At 53.3% G+C, this 18,876-nt stretch overlaps 5 protein-coding genes across 5 annotated transcripts in view; 4 read left to right on the top strand and 1 right to left on the bottom strand.

Moving 5' to 3' along the window:
* Positions 1–2,647: 2,647 nt before the first annotated feature.
* Positions 2,648–2,962, top strand: TGME49_267990 (hypothetical protein; the record flags this gene model as incomplete). Its single annotated transcript, XM_002365475.1, has 1 exon — positions 2,648–2,962. The coding sequence occupies one exon, from the start codon at positions 2,648–2,650 to the stop codon at positions 2,960–2,962; it is 315 nt and encodes a 104-aa protein (XP_002365516.1).
* A 2,096-nt stretch (positions 2,963–5,058) lies between these two features.
* On the top strand, positions 5,059–6,265 carry TGME49_267980 (hypothetical protein; the record flags this gene model as incomplete). Its single annotated transcript, XM_002365474.1, has 1 exon — positions 5,059–6,265. The coding sequence occupies exon 1, from the start codon at positions 5,156–5,158 to the stop codon at positions 6,263–6,265; it is 1,110 nt and encodes a 369-aa protein (XP_002365515.1). The 5' UTR covers positions 5,059–5,155.
* A 3,328-nt stretch (positions 6,266–9,593) lies between these two features.
* Positions 9,594–15,215, top strand: TGME49_267970 (DEAD/DEAH box helicase domain-containing protein; the record flags this gene model as incomplete). The annotated part of the gene is made up of 4 exons (XM_018781492.1): positions 9,594–11,676; positions 12,149–13,650; positions 14,274–14,329; positions 14,798–15,215. The coding sequence occupies 4 exons, from the start codon at positions 9,594–9,596 to the stop codon at positions 14,883–14,885; spliced, it is 3,729 nt and encodes a 1,242-aa protein (XP_018636528.1). The 3' UTR covers positions 14,886–15,215.
* A 331-nt stretch (positions 15,216–15,546) lies between these two features.
* TGME49_267960 (hypothetical protein) lies at positions 15,547–17,515 on the top strand (the record flags this gene model as incomplete). Its single annotated transcript, XM_018781491.1, has 3 exons — positions 15,547–15,575; positions 16,046–16,155; positions 16,583–17,515. 3 exons carry the CDS (start codon positions 15,547–15,549, stop codon positions 17,188–17,190), a joined length of 747 nt encoding a protein of 248 aa, XP_018636527.1. The 3' UTR covers positions 17,191–17,515.
* A 1,227-nt stretch (positions 17,516–18,742) lies between these two features.
* Positions 18,743–18,876, bottom strand: part of MIC17C (microneme protein MIC17C) — a gene marked incomplete at both ends in the record, with an annotated part of 1,812 nt that continues 1,678 nt past the window's right edge. The window contains one exon of the mRNA XM_018779147.1: positions 18,743–18,876. This exon is cut by the window's right edge and continues 1,678 nt beyond it. Coding sequence (XP_018636526.1) covers positions 18,743–18,876 — 134 coding nt within the window.

Raw genomic sequence — 18,876 nt, forward strand, 5'->3', positions numbered from 1 at the left:
TCGGAACGAAAGAGCTCCTTGCCGAACATTCACACATCGCGGCACCTACAAACAGTTTATGCGCTTCCAACTCTCTCGCGCATCGCATCCACGCAGAAATGCCGGTATTGTCGTCCAACGGGTTGCGTTTTACAAGTCTATGTAACTGCAGCTACATGTTTGAATGTTTTAATGATGTGATATGACCGCCTGCCTAGCCCTAAAACAACACTTCTTTGGTCAGGCCCCCCACTTCTACCTGCGCTCGTATCGAGGTGGAAATAGAAAAGAATCACGGACACAGGGAAGTGCTAGGTGTTGAGGATAGCACTGGGAAAGGGAAATATACAGGCAGGTAAGACGCCACGCAAGATACCATATTTTTATACACATCGGTGCACGCACTGTCGCTGGTGAGCTGGGGCCGTAATACAACGGTAAAGTGTTTCCGGCTTGTGCGAGCAACGCGAACGAACGTTTGCACACAAAGATGAGGAGGCTTGTTAGACCCTACTTTTCAAGTGTCAAAAGGAAAATTGAGTTTTTCGCATGAATTGTCATGCACAGTGGCTCACAGGTGGGGGGTCTTTCTCGTGTACAGGGTCACACGCGTGGACTTGCGTGTCCACAGGACGAAGTCGTTTTGTGCCTGTGCAGCTTCATTGTGCAGCTTGTTACTCCTGCACAAGGTTTGAGGATGTCAAAGCTACTGAGGAAAAATTGGAGCAACATCCTGGTGAAGACTGCAAGAAGTTGTGAGGTCTGCACGCGTCGGAACTTCTAATGGGACGGCATATGGAAGAACCCATTTCATTTTTGACTGCTGATATTGATCTCCAGACGCGCATCGACCGCTCCGTCGGGTCGGCTGCAGAACCGCGCGGAAGGGTGGGAGCCGGGACTTTCATACTGCAAATTCACTAGCCACGCAGCAAGTGCAGTTGATTTTTGTCGAGACACACGTGTGGGTGGTCGCCACCGAAGATGTCGTCAGGGAATCGTTCGTGGCTCAGAAGCTGAAGCGTGATGCATCCAAGCTGGTCGAGCGGACGGAACGACATGTCGTTCCCGGCCTGTTGTGCCTTGGGTCATCGAAGCGCGAATCTCTTCGACAGACACTCTGTTTTTTACCGAAGCCAAGAGTACTTTAGTCAAGTCTATGACTGGAGACACGAGGCTGAATTGTCGGGCTTTATGTGTACGAGTCCAACTCGAGACTTCGTCCTCCCCTGGTACTAATTTGGGAAGACAGCTGCCGTTAGCTCAAGCCGCTCCTTCTCCCTGCGCCCCCTCCCTTTCTGTCCTGATTCTTGACCCTTTGCCCACGTCTGTAATCTCGTCTACTGTGGTCTGTTGTCCGTGCCTTGCCTTGCATCCACCGCATTCCTCATGGCAGCTCGCCAGCTGTGCGGTTCTGCGTCTGGTAGAAGACAAAGGGAGAGCGATCAGAAACAAAGGTTGAGACGAAGGCTCGTGCGGATGTCACGCAGAATCGTCAAAAGAGGATAGAGGAGGGGGGACAAAGATGGATTTTCCGTGGGGTCTCTTCCTTTCTCTCATTCCCCCGTTGTCCTCAGCAATCAACATTCGTTCTGTACATCTATCGTGGCACTGGGCATCGCATTCTCTCATCGTCTTCCATGAAGGCCTTTCCATTTAAAGCAAGATCAACACGCAGCTACTACGTACGCTAGCAAAGCAGGTGACCTCACCGCCGCGAGAACTTGGCTGGATCGTGTGGGAGCGAAATGTAGAGTATGGTGAGTTTCCTCCGGTGCTAAGGGGTAGAACTGCATCAACAGTATGCAGGCAGCTCCTATACTTCACTTACTGAACCAGAACAGTGTCTGATAAATATCTGTGTGCACACGTGTCACACAGAAGTCTCTGCATCCATTGTGTGACGCCAGTGTGCACATACGGAACCAGAATGAACTTACACTGAGCTACCACAGTGGTAGGGAATGACGACTTTAATTTATAGAAGTTGTTGGCCACTTCGCGGTACACTGTGCCTCTCTATTACTTTCTCGCTGGCATAATCCATTGTTGGCATACTTCTCTGTAGAACCACTTTATATCCGGTCACGGGACTCTCGGCGCCAGGCAATGGTTTTGGCGAACCCGCTGCAGAAAGACACGCCCCCCATCGCTCGACGGGGACCGTCGAGCATACATATGAAGCTGACGCGAGCAAGCCTCACATAGCGAATTCGATGGCTCTTCTGCCAAGGACTCGATTATTATGTCTGTGCGACGAAAAGTCCCTCATCACTCGCTTGTCAGGCGCAACTCTGTCCCTCCCCCCGATGCAGTTGCATCACTGTGGTTCTGGAGAATGTTCCCCACAAACGAAAACGTGCGTGCTCGCCGTTCTTAGAATGACGACACAATCACCACAATGGTACCGAAGACGACATCTCCGTTATCGCATTGTCGTTTGAATGGGGAGCATCAACATATTGATGTTCAAATCACGCGGACTTCTCTATAGGGCTATCATCTCAAAACTAGCGCTATACGCCGACTTCAGCGAAATAGCTCGATGAGTCTGGAGGCTTGGAAGTCGTGATTTGCTACAGAAAGGTGCTCATAGGTTGACAACTTGTGCTCATAAGAATCCAACAAAGAGGTTCAACGGGCATATCCGCTGCATCATTTTGCCGGTATGTTTCACCGTGAAGCCTGGCTCGGGGAACATTGTGGCGCTGCTGACCGCTGCATTGTCTTTTTCGGCGAGGAGTCGGCTGTTTGGCCTCTACGATACCAGGGAGTAGGCGACTGGAACCCTCTCAGAGCGGATGAGCCTGAACTGGACTCAGAGCCGGCTGAACATGCCAACGAAGCCAATTCGAGTGTTCGATCTTTCGTACAAACTCCAACAGACAACCAGTCCAAGGGGCGGGCAGGCGAACCACGCGACAACGGTTTTCCTGCAGGTCCAGGGGCTGCGGAGCCAAGTGGGCCGAGTGTTTCGATGTGAAGGCCGCCGCACCAGAGGTGAATGCACTGTCGTTGATGGTGGGGAATTGAAAGTCACTGTCTGACGAGACAAATCAGGAGGGCAACCTATACCAAGAGATCATCCATCAGCAACTTGTCCGTCTGGCCAGGAGGTAGCCCCTTCACTAGAACAGCCACCCGAAGCTCTTCCGATTGCCAATCCCGGAGGCACATTGCCAGACTTGCCTCCCAAATCCCCTCTCCCTGAACGACATGCAACCCCACAGAAGTCATTGGTGCCCTGCAGAATCCTGCCATCGACGTGGAGCGTTTGTGAGGATAGAGTTATCAGGGCAATGACGAAACCCAACTCAAGGACCCGGAAGAGTGCTGCCTTTGAGATCCCGTTCTGTGCGCCTCAGAACCTCCCCTGATTGGGGTGCAGACGGAGTAACCCATTTCCTTCTGGACTGTCGATGCAACTCCAGACGCGCATCGAGCGCTCCCTCGCCTCACCACGGAGAACGCGGCAGTGCGGGTCAAACATACACCGCAGCGAAAACCACCTCATCTCTCCCTCCTTTTCCACTTCTCTGTCTTCGAAACCTGTCTGTTTGCTACCGCCGTCTCTCGAGGGGGAGGGGGCAAGGGCGGGGGGCTGTTCACTTCTGATTTGCCACGTCCGCGATCTGTGTTGACCACTTCCTTCTGTGATTCGTGCTACGCCCGTCTCCCGACCTGTTTTTCCGCTTGCTCGCTCAAGCACTCTGGCAACTCGCTAGCTGCGCGCTCCTTAGTGGTTCTGCATGTGGTAGAAAACGAGAACCAAGTGGTCGGAAAAAGATGTTGAGAGGGGAAGTTTGTGCGGACGCCGCGAATGCTCCTCAGAAGACGGCGAAGGCAGGGGCACAGAGGTGGTGCTACGCCACGGAGACACTTCGTTCTTTCCACTCTTCTCGGTTTTCCACAGTAGAGATTCGTTCGGTGCGTATGTCATTTCCACGAACATCGCAGTGCGTAGGCCCGTCCATACGCCACGTTCAGTTAATAGAATATGAGCATGCGATTGCGGAATAAGGCAGCGCCGCATGTGACCCTCATCGCCACCAGATCTTGCATGCATCGTGTGGATGCGAAACATTCGAAACGGTAATTTTCGTTTTGAAATCCGGAGCTAAAGGGCTGGACTGCGTCAGCAATGTGCAGACAGGTTCTACAGTTCAGTCGTTAACGCGCAATACTGCTTGCTAGTGAGATGTGTGCGCAAAATGTCGGACACAAAACCCTGCCCCCTCCCCCCGTCTGTGACGCCAGAGAGCACACAAGGCGTCTGAACTGAGAGATGCCACACTCGGAGGAAATGATTACTCACAAAACGATGGTACTAATCAGGAGGGAATGACGAGTACACGCCCAACGTACAGTCTGTCCATGTACAATACATGATCCTTCGTGAACCTCCGGCTGACAAAAGCCAATGTTGGTCATACGCTTCTCGGGACTCCCATTAGTTCTTGGCTAAGTGAACAAAAAATTTTTCACGAGTGCAACCAGTGAAGGTTCTTTTGATTTTCGTGATGAGAGTCGTGCCCATCGAGTGAAACAATGTGCTCCAACGCTAGTCCACGTCTCTAACATGCCTTTTACCTACAACTTTACAGAACAGCGGCTAAATCTCAAGTCAAACATGCAAGTTTTCAGTTGTTCCATAAATTTTTTTTGGAACAGGAGGCATGAGGGTCCTCCTGGCAGCGGGCCGTGGATTTGGCGAACACGCTGTTGACTAGACAGGAACTAGTGAAGGCCCCGCTAGCCACGCAGCTCCTACCACGACTCAATCCCGTCAGACAAGGGGCAAAGACGACGCAAGACACGAACGTAGACACTTCATAGTAGTTCACGTTATAGAGGCATTTGTATTTCAATGCTCTGGCTGGAAACAGAGGGCCCTCGTGAACTCTCGTGAGTTTCTAGTCTCTCGCAGCTCCCCCGTTGCAGTTGCATCGCCGTGGATCCGGACGGAGTTCCCGCAAGGCGAACTTACTCGCGACCACTTGCCTGTCTGACGACACCGCTGCCACGGTTCGGCCGAAGAAGGCATTCCATTGTACCATTGTCGTTTGAATAGGGAGTATTGATTTTTACCCATCTAGCGGCTGTTTGTACAGTACCTGCTGGTGCGTCAAATCGTAGCGCTAGGCACCGGTGTTGGCGAAAAAGCTAGTGCGTTTGGATGTTTGCGCGTCGTTACTCGGTACATAAAGGAGCATTACGGGTGAGTCGTTGCGCTCTGGAGGATCTGAAAAAAGCATTTTGCATATTTTCGTCGCTTAATCTGTTTCTGTTTCTCACGATGGCACCTGGATTGTCGCACTTTTTGTTGCTGCTCGTCGCTGGGCTTGCGTATTTCGGGAAGGAGTCGACTGTCTGGGCTCTTCGGTACCAGGCAGCAGGCGACTGGAACCCCCTGACGGACAACGCACCTGAGCTCGCCTCGGACCCGGTTGAGAATGCCGACGAACCCTCTTCGAGAATTCAGTCGTTCGTGGAAGCTTCAAAAGACAACTCATCCAGCGGGGGGGACCGGGACAAGGGAGAAGGCGACAAGTCCCCGAAGGGGATCGGGGAACGCCTTCGCAACTTTTTTTTTGTTCGCAAAAGCGGAAGTGGCACCTCTAAAGGTAATCGTGACATCAGCGAATCACATCTAGGAACCCCAGGAAAGTACACACAAAAAGGGGGTTCGTCATCCACCACTTCTCTGCGTGGTGCAGGGGGAGGCAAGAAGGAGACGCCGGCAGGCAAGAAGGAGACGCCGACAGACAAGAAGGAGACGCCGACAGACAAGAAGGAGACGCCGGCAGCCAAGAAGGAAACCCCGGAGGACAAGAAGGAGACGCCGACAGGCAAGAAGGAAACCCCGGAGGACAAGAAGGAGACGCCGGCAGGCAAGAAGGAAACCCCGGCAGGCAAGAAGGAGACGCCGGCAGACGAAAAACCCGAATCTTCAGATAAGCAAACGACGGCTCAACTCATCGACTCGCTATCGAAGCAAATGATAATCAAGCTCAATTATGTGGACAAGGAACTGACTGGCAAAGTGTTACCTGATGACAAGCCAAATGCAGAGGCAATAAATAGTGACTTACATCTTGTAGCTATAGATTATAAGTACGAAGTCTGCAACATTCTTCAAGAAGTTCGTGAACTCGAGAAGGATCCCAAACTGAAACCAAAGCAGAAGCTGACTTTGGCTGCAACGGCAGATCGAGCCACGCAGGCTCTCGACATGCTCAAACGAACATTCGATGAAGACAGACCCGAATACTGCACAGACTTGTGAAGATTGCGCGCCTCGGAACCTCTCCTGATTGGGGTGCAGACGGAGTAACCCATTTCCTTCTGGACTGTCGATGCAACTCCAGACGCGCATCGAGCGCTCCCTCGCCTCACCACGGAGAACGCGGCCGTGCGGGTGAAACATATTCCGCAGCGAAAGTTACCTCGCCACGGGGAGGGGCAGGAATGTTTAGTCTCGAGCATTAAGGTTCCTGCTTGTCTGCATCCATCTCTATCTGTGCTTCACCACCCGATAGTACCACTTTGCGAGGTCAAGTGGTGCGAAATGATGCCGTTTCTTCTTCTCTCCCTCCCTCTTCATCTCTCCGTTTTGGCTGCTCCCCCTCTACCTCTACCGCAGCGAAAACCACCTCATCTCTCCCTCCTTTTCCACTTCTCTGTCTTCGAAACCTGTCTGTTTGCTACCGCCGTCTCTCGAGGGGGAGGGGGCAAGGGCGGGGGGCTGTTCACTTCTGATTTGCCACGTCCGCGATCTGTGTTGACCACTTCCTTCTGTGATTCGTGCTACGCCCGTCTCCCGACCTGTTTTTCCGCTTGCTCGCTCAAGCACTCTGGCAACTCGCTAGCTGCGCGCTCCTTAGTGGTTCTGCATGTGGTAGAAAACGAGAACCAAGTGGTCGGAAAAAGATGTTGAGAGGGGAAGTTTGTGCGGACGCCGCGAATGCTCCTCAGAAGACGGCGAAGGCAGGGGCACAGAGGTGGTGCTACGCCACGGAGACACTTCGTTCTTTCCACTCTTCTCGGTTTTCCACAGTAGAGATTCGTTCGGTGCGTATGTCATTTCCACGAACATCGCAGTGCGTAGGCCCGTCCATACGCCACGTTCAGTTAATAGAATATGAGCATGCGATTGCGGAATAAGGCAGCGCCGCATGTGACCCTCATCGCCACCAGATCTTGCATGCATCGTGTGGATGCGAAACATTCGAAACGGTAATTTTCGTTTTGAAATCCGGAGCTAAAGGGCTGGACTGCGTCAGCAATGTGCAGACAGGTTCTACAGTTCAGTCGTTAACGCGCAATACTGCTTGCTAGTGAGATGTGTGCGCAAAATGTCGGACACAAAACCCTGCCCCCTCCCCCCCGACTGTGACGCCAGAAAGCAGACAAGGCGTCTGAACTGAGAGATGCCACACTCGGAGGCAATGACGAGACTGGTGTGTAGAGACTGTTGGTCTGTTCTTGGCATCCCACTCTCCTGCATTAATCTCTCGATGGCATTGTAATCCATTTTTTGGCATTTGCTTTTCTAGGGCCATCATGTGTTTGGCCACTGGGCTCTAGGCGGCAGGTCGTGCATCTGGCGAAAAGTGTGTATACAATCCCCATATCTACGCTTCTGCTCAGTCGATTGTATCGCTCGATCATGGACCCAAATCTTAGACGAATTCGGAACTTTAGTGTTCTTGCCTGCACCTCATGTGCCGAGCAAACACTTCTGATTGTCGAATCCACGTGTGCATTACTGTAATGAACGACTGGGGGAATGTGCCTGAGAGATGGGGTTTTGGCAGTTGTCCGAACACTTAACACAAACGTTTCTGACAGTCTCGTCGGCTTCAAGATTCCACATATCCACTTGACCTTAAGTTCTTCAGTTCAGAGCGTATCCGTGTCCTTGAGTGTAACGGAAGTGTAAAACGTGATCGTTACTCAGTATTCAAAAATGTAGCTGGGAACAATGAGTGAAGGCGGGGGCCTAATGCTTACGCATCGTTGCGAAGCAGACGTAAAACCTGCTAGGCCTGTCGCGGAGGTTTCCTCGCACCCACTCGGACACTTCGTCTTTCTCTCTTCGAGTGGATCGAGGAACCTGTGCCGGAAGGAGCACTATCTGCTGCGGGAAGCAACGTTTCCCCACGCTCTTGAATGTATGCATGGCCTGGGTTGTCGGCTAGTGCGGTGGGACCCCAGGGAGCGAGACAGATTCTTAGCCCACACAGGGCAACATCACGGCAGACCTCCTGTCTTCTGGTCTTCGAGCAGCCACCCTCCAAATCTACACAAATCAATCCGAACACTTGTACACATCAGACGCGTTCTCGGTACCCCCTCGCCGGCTGTCAGGTTTCGGGGCTCCCGTACCGTGAGGAAAGAACACACTGATCCGTGAGCCCTCACCAAGGGACTTCTCCGAGTCACTCATCCTTGACAGAAATGTTGTTAGTGGAAGCCAGCTTTGTTGTAACATTCGTCGCTTGGCCGCGCGCAGTTCGAGTCCGTGTCGACCCTTCGTATTAGCAGCGAGTGAATTCGAGCGCCAGCAAAACCGAATTTCGTGTCTTGTTTGGTTTCACTAGAACCCTCTCCACGATCAAATGAGTGGATGACGTTGCAGTTGTGCCCTTACATGAAAGCGATCACGTCTGTAACCGTTAAAATTACGTCAAGCCCATCCGACTGGAGAGCCGCAAGCATTCAGTCATGACACGCAGTCCTTGTCTTGACGTGCTTGTCACTGTGAGCTCTCTCTGTCGAGCTAGAGCAAGACTCTTCTGCTGTCCTTGCCTCCCTGCTTCCCGTTGCGCAGCATATTTCTTTCTCCTGGTTGATAACAGGACAATAACGGCGTTGTTTCCATTTCTGTTTAAAACGGCGAGCACTGTCACGACAGCACGTATGTATCTGCAACGGCTTCCCCACCGCGACAGCGCGGCCGCATGCGATTCCTGGCACACAATTCAAGCCGCTGGCGTTTGTCATTCGAGCGCACTAGATCCAGCTTATATACTTGCTTCTGTGTAGGTAGAAACTCTAACAACCTCCAGGCGATGAAAATGTTAACCAAGCAGTATTTTTCTGCGCGGGACTCGCGATGGTCTTCCCAGATAGACATTACTTGGTCTCGTCCTCGCCTCGTCGCTGTTGATTGCAGTTCGTGAAGGCAAAGGTGTAGCTGCATTCTCTTTTATTTTAACGGGCATGTCTTTCCGACTTTTTCTCGTACGAGGCTTCGTCTCTTCCTTTTGCAGCTCGCTAACGCTGCTGTCTCCACCCTCTCTCCTCATGCCTCTGCCCATCGACGATCTTTCGCGTCAATTTCCTCTTTCCCGCTTCTGTCTCTTCTCTCCCGCTTCACTGTCTCCTCCTTCGCTTCAGTCGCTCTTGTCTCGCTTCACCACTTTATCTCTCGCTCTTCCTCGTTTTCCCCTTCTGTCCGACCATCGCCCGTGCACGCTGTGGCGCGTCGTCGACGAAGAATCGCGCGCAGGGCCAGCAGGAGTCGCGGAAGAGAAGAGGATGCAGTAATAGCATCGGTGCAAGCGCTGTAAAGGACAGTTTTCCCAGCGGTCAGTCTTCCCCGGTAACTCATGGCTCGAAGGGGGACGGCAAGTTTTCGTGACCCTTTGCGGGAGTCGTCGTATTTGACGAGCCATGTTTGGCGTTCTGGGGAGGGCACTCTGCTCCGAGGGCCGTCGACCCTTGAATCTGCATACGCCCGAGGTCGGCGGAAACAGCGCCGCTTAGGTCTCTCTACGACCGATCTGCGTTTTTTGGCGCATGGCGCCCCCTATTGTGACTCTCTCTTTCGTTCCGCTTCGCCATCCTGTGCCTCTGCTGCGTCTTCAGCCCTCGCCTCTTCCTCTCCCGTCCAAGTGTGCTGCGCCTCCCGCTCTTGGGGAACCGAGGCCTGGAGGCGGAAGCATGGAGGCAAGCAGAGTGAGGGCAGCTGGCTGCGGCGCTTCTCGTGTCGCGTCTGTCTCCTGCCACAGGCTTGTGTCGTTTACTCACCGCCCAGGACCGGGGAGGTCTTGGAGATGTCTCACGTTCCACGTCGCTCAAGAACTCGCGTCTTGTCCTTCCTTTCGTCTCTCTATGTCTTGCGAATCTCCACCGCCTCTTCGGCGCCCGCGTCACCTTCCTGTCTCCCGCCTTCCCCGCACTGTCTGAGTGTCTCTCCCTGTGTAGGACGGGCAAGTAAGAGGACCTGGGGAGACGCGAAGACAGCTCTTGGCGCGCCATTTGGAAACCAGCTATTTTTTCCCCCCTCTATCTTCTCTCCCCAACGTTTCTATTGTTTCTGCTCGGAGTCGACGTCGCCTCCGCCGTCCGATCCTCTGTCCCCGTCTTCCCAGGCGATGCCTGCCGAGTGTCCTGTTGCCACTGGCAGAGAAGAGGATTCGTCTTCGTCTCCTTCGTTGCCGACCCGTGAGTCTTCCTCTTCTTGCGAGCTCTCTTTGTCCTCTCCTACGACTGATGGTCCACTTGTATTCGCTTCCAGTTCCTTTCTTCCCTCCTTTCTCGCGCCGTCATTCTTTCGCTCGCTCTCGCCTCTGGCCTCGCGGTGGATCGCGTGTCTCTCTCCACTCCTCCAGGCACTTCCTCCCCCCACACTTCGTCTGTGGGGAGGCAGCTGCTGTGAACTCAAGCCGCTTCTCCTCCCCGCCCCTCTTCCTCTCTCCGTCCTGCTCCCTCACCCCCTGCCGATGTCCGTCCTCTCGTCTGCTGCTGTCTCCTCTCCGTCTCCTGCGTCTCCTTCTCCCGTGTCTTCATCTCGCCAGCCTTCCTCTCTCCTCCCGCCGTCTGTCGCAGTCGCACTTCACCGCCACTGTGGCGCGTCCGCTGTTTCGCCTCTTCAGCAATTTCTTCTTCCGTTCCTGCTGAGTCCTTCTCACGACCTCCTTGTTCTCTCGCGTGTGCAAACCGGCAAGTCGCGAGCCGTTCAGCTCGCCGTTGTCCTGCGTCTGCTGGAAAGCGATGGGATCGCGCAGCCCAGTGAGGATGAGCTGAACGCGCAGGCGGACGCGACGCGGAAGCTCCAGGGGATGGAGCAAGCGGACGCGGGGTTCCCCAAGTGCCTCTTCCTGCTCCCCACGCGCGACGCAGCCAACCAGACTCATGCAGAGCTCCTCGCTCTTCTGCGCTATACGCCGCAGCTCCGCGTAGCTCTTCTGTGCGGCGAAACTGCCTTCTACCAGGCGCAGCAAGAGGCGCGAGAGGAGCGGAGCGCCAGCGGTGGGGGACAGAGGGCTGCGGCCGATGTCGCCCGCGACGATCCCCAGGCAGCCGAGTGGGCGGGCGAGCCCCGAAGCATTTGTTCCCGGCGAGGCCGCGCTGTGAACGTTTTCCACCGAATTGAGAAGCTGAGGGCACACATATGGATCTGCACACCGGGGAAGCTCGACGAGTATCTCGGCTACCTCAGCTGGAAAGACAGCTTCAGAAACGGCGCGGCGAGCCGGCTGACTCCGACACCGATAGACAAAGACGCGACAGGCGAAGCGGCGGCGACGACAGAGGATACATACGAGGACACCCGACAAGGTAGAAACAGGAGCTTCTCTCGCTGTAGCTTGCTGGTTGTGGAAGACACACCTGCGCTCTTTCAACAAAGCGACAGAGGCAGGCAGGCGACCGCAGCGTTGCTCAGACTCAAAGAAAGGTTGCCACCAGGTGAGAGAGAGGCTCCGCGATGCGAGTGCAACGGAAAGACAAGGCCCGAGACAAAAAAACACTCCAACGAAACGATCGGGACAAAGAGCTTGCCTCCAATCCGCCTCACACGGGGTGGCCGTACCTTTACGCAGTCCGAACGGCTTCTCAAGAGATCAGCGCCCTGCCACGTCTCGCGATTCGGACTCTCGGGAAACAAGGGCCCATGCTGCTTGTCTCCATCTGGCGTTTATATCTGAACTAGAGGGCACACAGGAAAGCGCGGGCCGCAGGCCGTCGGAACTCTCCGTGTCTAGTTCACCGAAAATCAGTTTTCCGTTTCAGGCGTAGAGAGGCCGGTGTGCAGCTCGAGAAGACCTCTGTGAGGGGGCAAGTGTCTCTCAGCTCAGCGGCTCATGCATCTGTAAATGCGTCTTTCGAGGGCAGGTCTTCGAGTTACAAACTCGCTTGTTTTTCTGTGTCTCCTTTGTAGGTCACCAGACTATTTTCCTGTCATCGTGGCTGCCTCCGGATCTTCGGAGCGTCTTCGCTCGTCTTGCGCGGGTCAGGTCCTTGACTATCAACGCCTTGGGGACTCCCTTCGTATCACCCGTTTCTCTCCTACATTCCGATCAAGCTTCTGCTGAAGCCGTTGGTGCTGCGCCCAGCCCTCCGCTGGTGTCTCCCGTGTCTCATTCGGCTTCTTTGTTTGCTTCGGGTTCCACTCGCCTCTCTCGCCTGTGCTGTTCTCCTTGTTCCGTTCCTCTGTCTCCTCCCGGCACCGCTTCTCTGTCTTGTCCCCTTTCTTCTGCGTTTTTGTCGCCGTCTCCCTGTGTCCCGCGGAAGGACGGGGACGCGGAGGAAGAGCTGTGTCTTTCGCAGCAAACGCCCGAGACCGGCGAGAACGAGGAAGCACACACCGCCGCGCTTCTCCGCCAGCCTTCACTCTGTGGTTCGCCACACAAGGAGACGGGGCCGCCATTTTCGCGGGGTCCTTCTCTTCGCGAAAGCATTCTCGATGTGGAAGAGACGGCAGGATTGTGGGGTCCCAAACGAGCGTCCGAGTTCCTGGCGAAAAAGCAGAGACAGTGGAGTGAGCTTCAGCGTCGCCGGTCACGCTCCCACCACAGCGCACAAGAGCGGCGAGGAAGCGACTGGAGCAGGGAGGAAGAGGCAATAATACGGGGGGAAGTCGTTCGCTCGGAGTTTGCCATTTATCCGGCAGACTTGCACGCTCATGTGCTGTTTAACGTGTTGATGAGTGAGGCGAATCGAGTTGCGCAATTGGAGACAGCAAGAGAGGGACCACACAGAAGAGCCGAAGGACAGATGGCAGGGGACGATCAAGCGTGTGACGTGTCTCCGGAAAGCAGAGACAGAACTTACCGAGTCATTGTTTTTTTCTCGACTCTCAAGAGTCTACAGTTCCATTATGTCTTCTTCAAACACTATGTTTTTCCGGCGCTCCTCACGCTGAAGACAACGGACCCCGCGACGTTTTCCGCTCTGTCCACGTACCCATTCGTCTCCTCTTCGTCCGGTTCTTATTTATCCGCCACACATTCGTTCCCTTTATCAGTTTCTTTCTCTTCTTCGTCTCCCTCTGCTTCGTCGACGTTTCCTCCGCCGCCGCTGGTCCCCGCGCGCCTTCCGAAACTCTCGGCCCTGCATCACGGGCTCAGTATCGAGAGACGTCGTGCAGTGATCGAGGCTTTCTCCTCTTCATCTCTGGTTCCTACCTGGTCACCTTCTGGGGTCGATTCTGCTGCTCTCGCGCCTTCGCAGTTCGCGTCCGGGTTGCCGACCTCTCTCGTGGGCCAGGCAAGCCACAGGCGGCTCTCAAAAAGCGGGAGAGAGCGACAACAAGGATCTCTTCACGGCCAAGAGCCGCTGCCCCAGGTGTCCAGCAATCCGGGCTACGAGCTTCGCATCCTTTTTGCCACAGATGTCGCGGCTACAGGCGTCAATGTGGGAGTTGTTGACTCCGTTATTCACGTAAGGAAGGTAGAGGGAGGCTGACAGGGACATGGCGTTTGAGGGGAGAGTGACAAGCAGCAGCTTTTCAGTTTGCCGTCGGTCGTAGGGATAGGGAGCGCAACTTTTGTGCCGTTTGGGTGGGCGGGAAGCGAAAAGCTTTGTTTGCTTCTTCTTCGCCCTCTTCTTTATTGTTTGCACACCTTTCGTGCAGGGTTTTGGGAGACGCAAAGAAAGGAACCATCTGTGCAAACTCAGTTTGATCCCATTTCTTCGCCATCTGTCCTGTTGAGTCCGCCACTTCCTCGGCATGGCGTGAGCGGCCTCAAGCCTGTGTGGGCTCTTCTGTGGGTCTCCCCTGGTGCTTTATTGCGTTACTTATCGTGTTTGCCGCAGCACACTTTTGCTTGTGCTAGCTGATCAGTCTGCTTCCTTTCTCTCTTCGACCCTTCTTCGCGCCGTGCTTAGATGTTCTCTGCTTCCTTCCCATCATCCCCTCCACTTCTGGGCGTGGTCGTCTGTATCGCTTTCTCTCGCACGCTACCTGTCTGTTCTCCTGCCCGCCCCATTCACCCCCTGCCCGTGCTGTCTCTTCCAGCGACTGCCTCGGTTGCCTCTTCTGTCTCTCCATGCTGTGGCCGCAGGCCGGGATGCCCCGTGACCCAGAGCTTCTCGTTCAGCGTCTGACGCGTGTCGCGCGGTAAGCACAACCTTGGCGGAGACTGCGAGATGGCAGGGAAAGGAGGCGGGCGAGATGGAGACACAATGACGGGGAGATGAAGGTCGAGAAGGGAAAGCTGGTTGAAAAAAGCAGCAGGGTCAACGTGAATACGAATGCGAACGGGGAGCATCATCGGAGTAGGAACACCTGATATCCTGCCGCAGGGCGCCGTACGGCGTCTTCGCTTAATTCACACGTTTCCAGATCTCATAATTTCATGTTCTCCCCCCTCCCCGATGCGCTCCGATTTCTACCGGGTTCTGCTGGCTCCGACGACCGCAATCTCTGCACATGGCTTCCCGCTTGTCGCCTTTCGGTTTATCGTGTCGTTTGTCTGCCTCAACTGCTGGCGTCGCCTCCCACTAGTCCTCTCTTGTCTGTTCTCGCTCGTATCTGTTGCCTGTAGGGCACGGGGTCCAACTACTGCGCCTCTCTCGGGTTCAGCAGCCCGTCCACACGCGTCTTTCACTTCATTTGCCTCACCTCCGTCTTCCTCGGGCCGCGTCTCGTCGCCACCATCATGGGTTCTCTCTGATGCATGTTCCGCCTCGCCTCTATTTGAACTGTCCAGTGAAACATCCGTTGGAAGGCAGGGACGAAGCGAGGAAAAAGAAAACGTCGAAATCGAAGAGAACGACAACCATTTTTGGCGGCTCCACGCCAAGCGCGAAATCGGGAGATCTCTGCTTCTTCTTCATGACTTAGAAAGCCACTTTCTTTTTGAATGCTTCTCCGAAGGAATCAATCTCACTGAACTCCATCCTCGGTATGCGTTATCTCTTCTGAGCCCGAATCGTGCGCTTACTGCGGTTTTAAGTCAGAGAGGTTCGAACGAAAGATGTTCCAGGAAAAGCGGAAATGGGAGGACGAGGGACAAACTGAAAGGGAGACTGGAAGCAATCGGGGCAGGCGAGATGGCGGCAACAAAAACAGAAGAACCCATCGCTCCCACTCTCTTTTCATCCGTCAACGCGGCCGTCAAGGGGCAACGTGTAACAGCAAGACACAAAGAGACGTCGAGAGCCTCAAAACAGGAGACGACTGAAGAAGACGCAAAGATAAAACCCCGGAAGGATTTTCTTACTCCCCCGCAGGCAGCTGCATGTCGGTGGTTTTCGGGAGTATGGTGGCACGAGGTACCCTCCCTGCGCGCCTCTGCCGACCTTTTTTACCGCTCGTTGCTCGGCTTCTACGCCATGCAGTCGAAGCGCCTCAAAATCAACAAGTAACGGAAGCAGAATAAAGAGTTTTACATTCACGTGGGGATCCAGTCTCTCACGGAGAAACGTGTCTTTCCACTCGCGAAGTCCTCCGTTTATGCGAATGCATGTTTGTCCGTCTGCGACGAAGTCCCTGCATGGGAGCACCTTAGCCCATCGTCTGAATTACCAGTGAAGGCTCTAGGCATACGTGACTGCAGTTTTACGGGTTCTTCGATTATCACGAGTTTCTGTGAATGTCTTTATGGTAGTGCACAGATTCGTGGATACACGCATGTAAATGGAAGTCTGTTCGTGGGCAGTTTGGCAAGTGTGATTTGGACAAAGAGGTTTCCTTGTCGAATCGGGTATTATTATCAGATGGAGGAGTCGGCATGTATATACCAGCATCTTTCCGTGTATATCCTTCCATGCGGAAACGCTCTAGGACAGATGCTCCATTGAGCAGATCTCTGCGTTTGCTTGTATTCTTTAGGTGGCAGGTACCTTCTCTTGTCAACGCCATTCTCTCGTCTTTTGGTTTACCGTCTCCACCTTCTGTTACTAAGCAGTTTGCCGCTCGACTTCAACTTCTGGATGCTCCTGGTAGGAGGGGAAGTTGTGCTTAACCCTATGTACGAAACTGAAAGTGCTTGCGTGTGTAACTCCACACGTTTATGCGTCTGGAGGTATATGTGCTTGCATAGGGGTTACATCGTTCACGACAGAGTTCTGTGAATACAGCTGGCTATGTATGTGACTGAATGATCATTTGCTTGTTTGTTATGTCTGGCACTTCTACGCGTGACTCCTTCCCTGCTTACTCCTCCGGTTCTTTCATATGTATACACTTTGGATGTCTTCCTTCAACAACATTCCTCCGTACTGGAGTATGTAGGTCTGTGTTGCTTCCGAATTTGCGAGTCTGGCCTCCACGCAGTTGCTTCCCCTCTGAAGATAGCTCCGTGTCTTCTCTGCAGCGGCGTTTCGTGCATTGTTCTAATTGTTGCTTTTTGTTGAATGTTTTTCTCAGGTCTTCATGTTGACTATTGGGCTCACCAGAAAACAGATCTGCTGGCCAGCTTGGCTGGTTACACGGCGTTTGTATCTCGTCATAGGCAAGTCACGTTAACTGGTGGAGTTATCCTTTCGCCTGTGTTGCGTCTGCATTCCTCCGAGAGAAAAGACATTTTTTTGCAGGAAATGTCGGAGGAAAAGCAAACGCGCGAGCAAACAGGAAAAATATTCGGCAGACCGCAGCCGCGTGCTACTCCGGCCGCTTCTCGTGAGATGAAACAGAAGAACCAAGTTATTGTTCCTCCTACTCCCCATTTTCCATCAAGAGTAGCGAACAAGAGGAAACTGGTAAATACTGGAGAGCTCCCATCGGTGTGGGAGTTCCTTTCGCCGAGGGAGAAGGACATCAATGGACAAGGAACAAGAAAGCAAGAGACCCTAGAGTCAAAGAACACGGTGTTTTTTGACGAAGTAGATGATGGAAGGAACGGAGACGCATTATCTGTAGACGAAGACAGGGCACAATGTGACGTCACCTGGCAAACGCTCTACCCTCCTCCTGTCCCTCTCCACTTGGTTCCCTCTCCAAGGAAAGGACCACACATTGTATCAGACAAACCGTGAAAACTGATGTCAACAATATCGAATAATTTAGACGGTGGGACAACCCTTGCGTGTTTCCTCCTTGTGTTGTTCACTGAGTCGTTCAGTATTCGTCTTCGTGATTCTATTCTCTCGGCACTAAGTCTTGCGTGGCTGAATGTGGAGAGAAGCATGCATATCATGCGTGGCTCGACTCGGGGTATCATGGTAAGTTTGGCTGGTGTATCTACCTGACGCTTTGCTTATTTCGCTCCTCCAAAAGTGTTCTAGGCAAGTGCCTTACCAAAATACACATTAATACAGTTTTGGGGAGTTCATGTTCTTCGTTGGTTTAATTGAGACGGAGAATTGTGCACAGAAGTCACCATATCCTCCGTACAAACCGGCACCCCACTGGACTGCTTAAGACAGCTAAAAGTGTTGAATTTCAGTATCCTACCGGACTTAATGTTTGCTTGGAAGCTGTAATGTACTGACTGAGGGGCATTGAAAGGGTAGGAGGCAACGTGCGTGTATAAACGTGTACCGACATGTCTGAAGTCATCTGTGCCGCTGCATCCTAGACTGCAGCGCACTGAGCTTGCTGTACTCTGTAGAGCTGCGAGCGATGAGTTGCGCACTGCGCCACACTCAACATAGTGGTTCGCCAAAAAATTATTTCGACGGACACAAGCATGCGTTTCTCTTTGTAAATCCATATGTAGGGGTAGGGCAAATAATATACATGCGTAAGTAAAGCGTAAGTAAATCAATCGCAATCTAACAACTTTACATGGAAACCGGCAAGCAATGCCATGCGCGGGATCCCTCAACTCTGTTCGTGTCTCTTGATAGCGGTTGCCAGCAACGATGCTGCCTGGCCGTTCGGCCACCGCGTCTGCAGAAGAAGAATGATCCTTATATCCATTATCATCGCCACTAGACGGAGATCGAGGTCACGCCAGGACACTGGAGTGGTGGGACGAGGAGGATTGAAGATACACAATTGATATGGAGAAGGCCCCGGTATACCCTCTTTCTCCTGTCTTGGAACCTCAATGGGGCAGCATGGCAACACTCAAGCATTAGTGAGATGATCCTCCTTGCACGTGGTCGTCACACCCGTTTGACTACCATCATTTCCTAGCATATACTAGTAACACCAAGACATGTCCCAACGAAAGAGTCTTCATGCCGCCGCGGATGGATGGTGCTTCCTTCCTCGAAATGTTTAAAATCAAATTACCTAGAAAATACACGGTGGCGTAAATGGCCACATCTGGTTGTCGGGTCAGTGCGCGCATGGGGACAGCCTTCTGTGAACCTCCATGGAAGAAGGCTAAACCAGAATCTCAGAATCATGTAAGTGGGCGAACCGGCATCACGCTCAGCCAGCGCACGGTAAGTAACGTCGCTTCAAGCACACAACCACCCCTGTGTGAATAGGTAGATCTCTGTCAAATCTCTGTACCCAACTAGCCCCACACTTTCACTCAAAAAAACGACGGCCAAGCTGCTGTGTCATGGTCCAGCTGTCGCCACACGTGGTGTGCCCATGTTTCCTTTTCTCGCCGTTACCCCCTAATAATGCAAATCATTCACTATCGCCACGCTCAGGAGTCACTCGTCTACACGTGTTCACGGGCCTCACGATTTCGTGAGAAACTGTCTGGTCTCCTTTTTTCGTTCGTGGGCTGTGACATATACTGGCCACCGGCTTCCTGAAAT

The sequence above is a fragment of the Toxoplasma gondii genome, chromosome VIII (genome assembly GCF_000006565.2).
Source record: "Toxoplasma gondii ME49 chromosome VIII, whole genome shotgun sequence".
Taxonomy (NCBI): domain Eukaryota; phylum Apicomplexa; class Conoidasida; order Eucoccidiorida; family Sarcocystidae; genus Toxoplasma; species Toxoplasma gondii.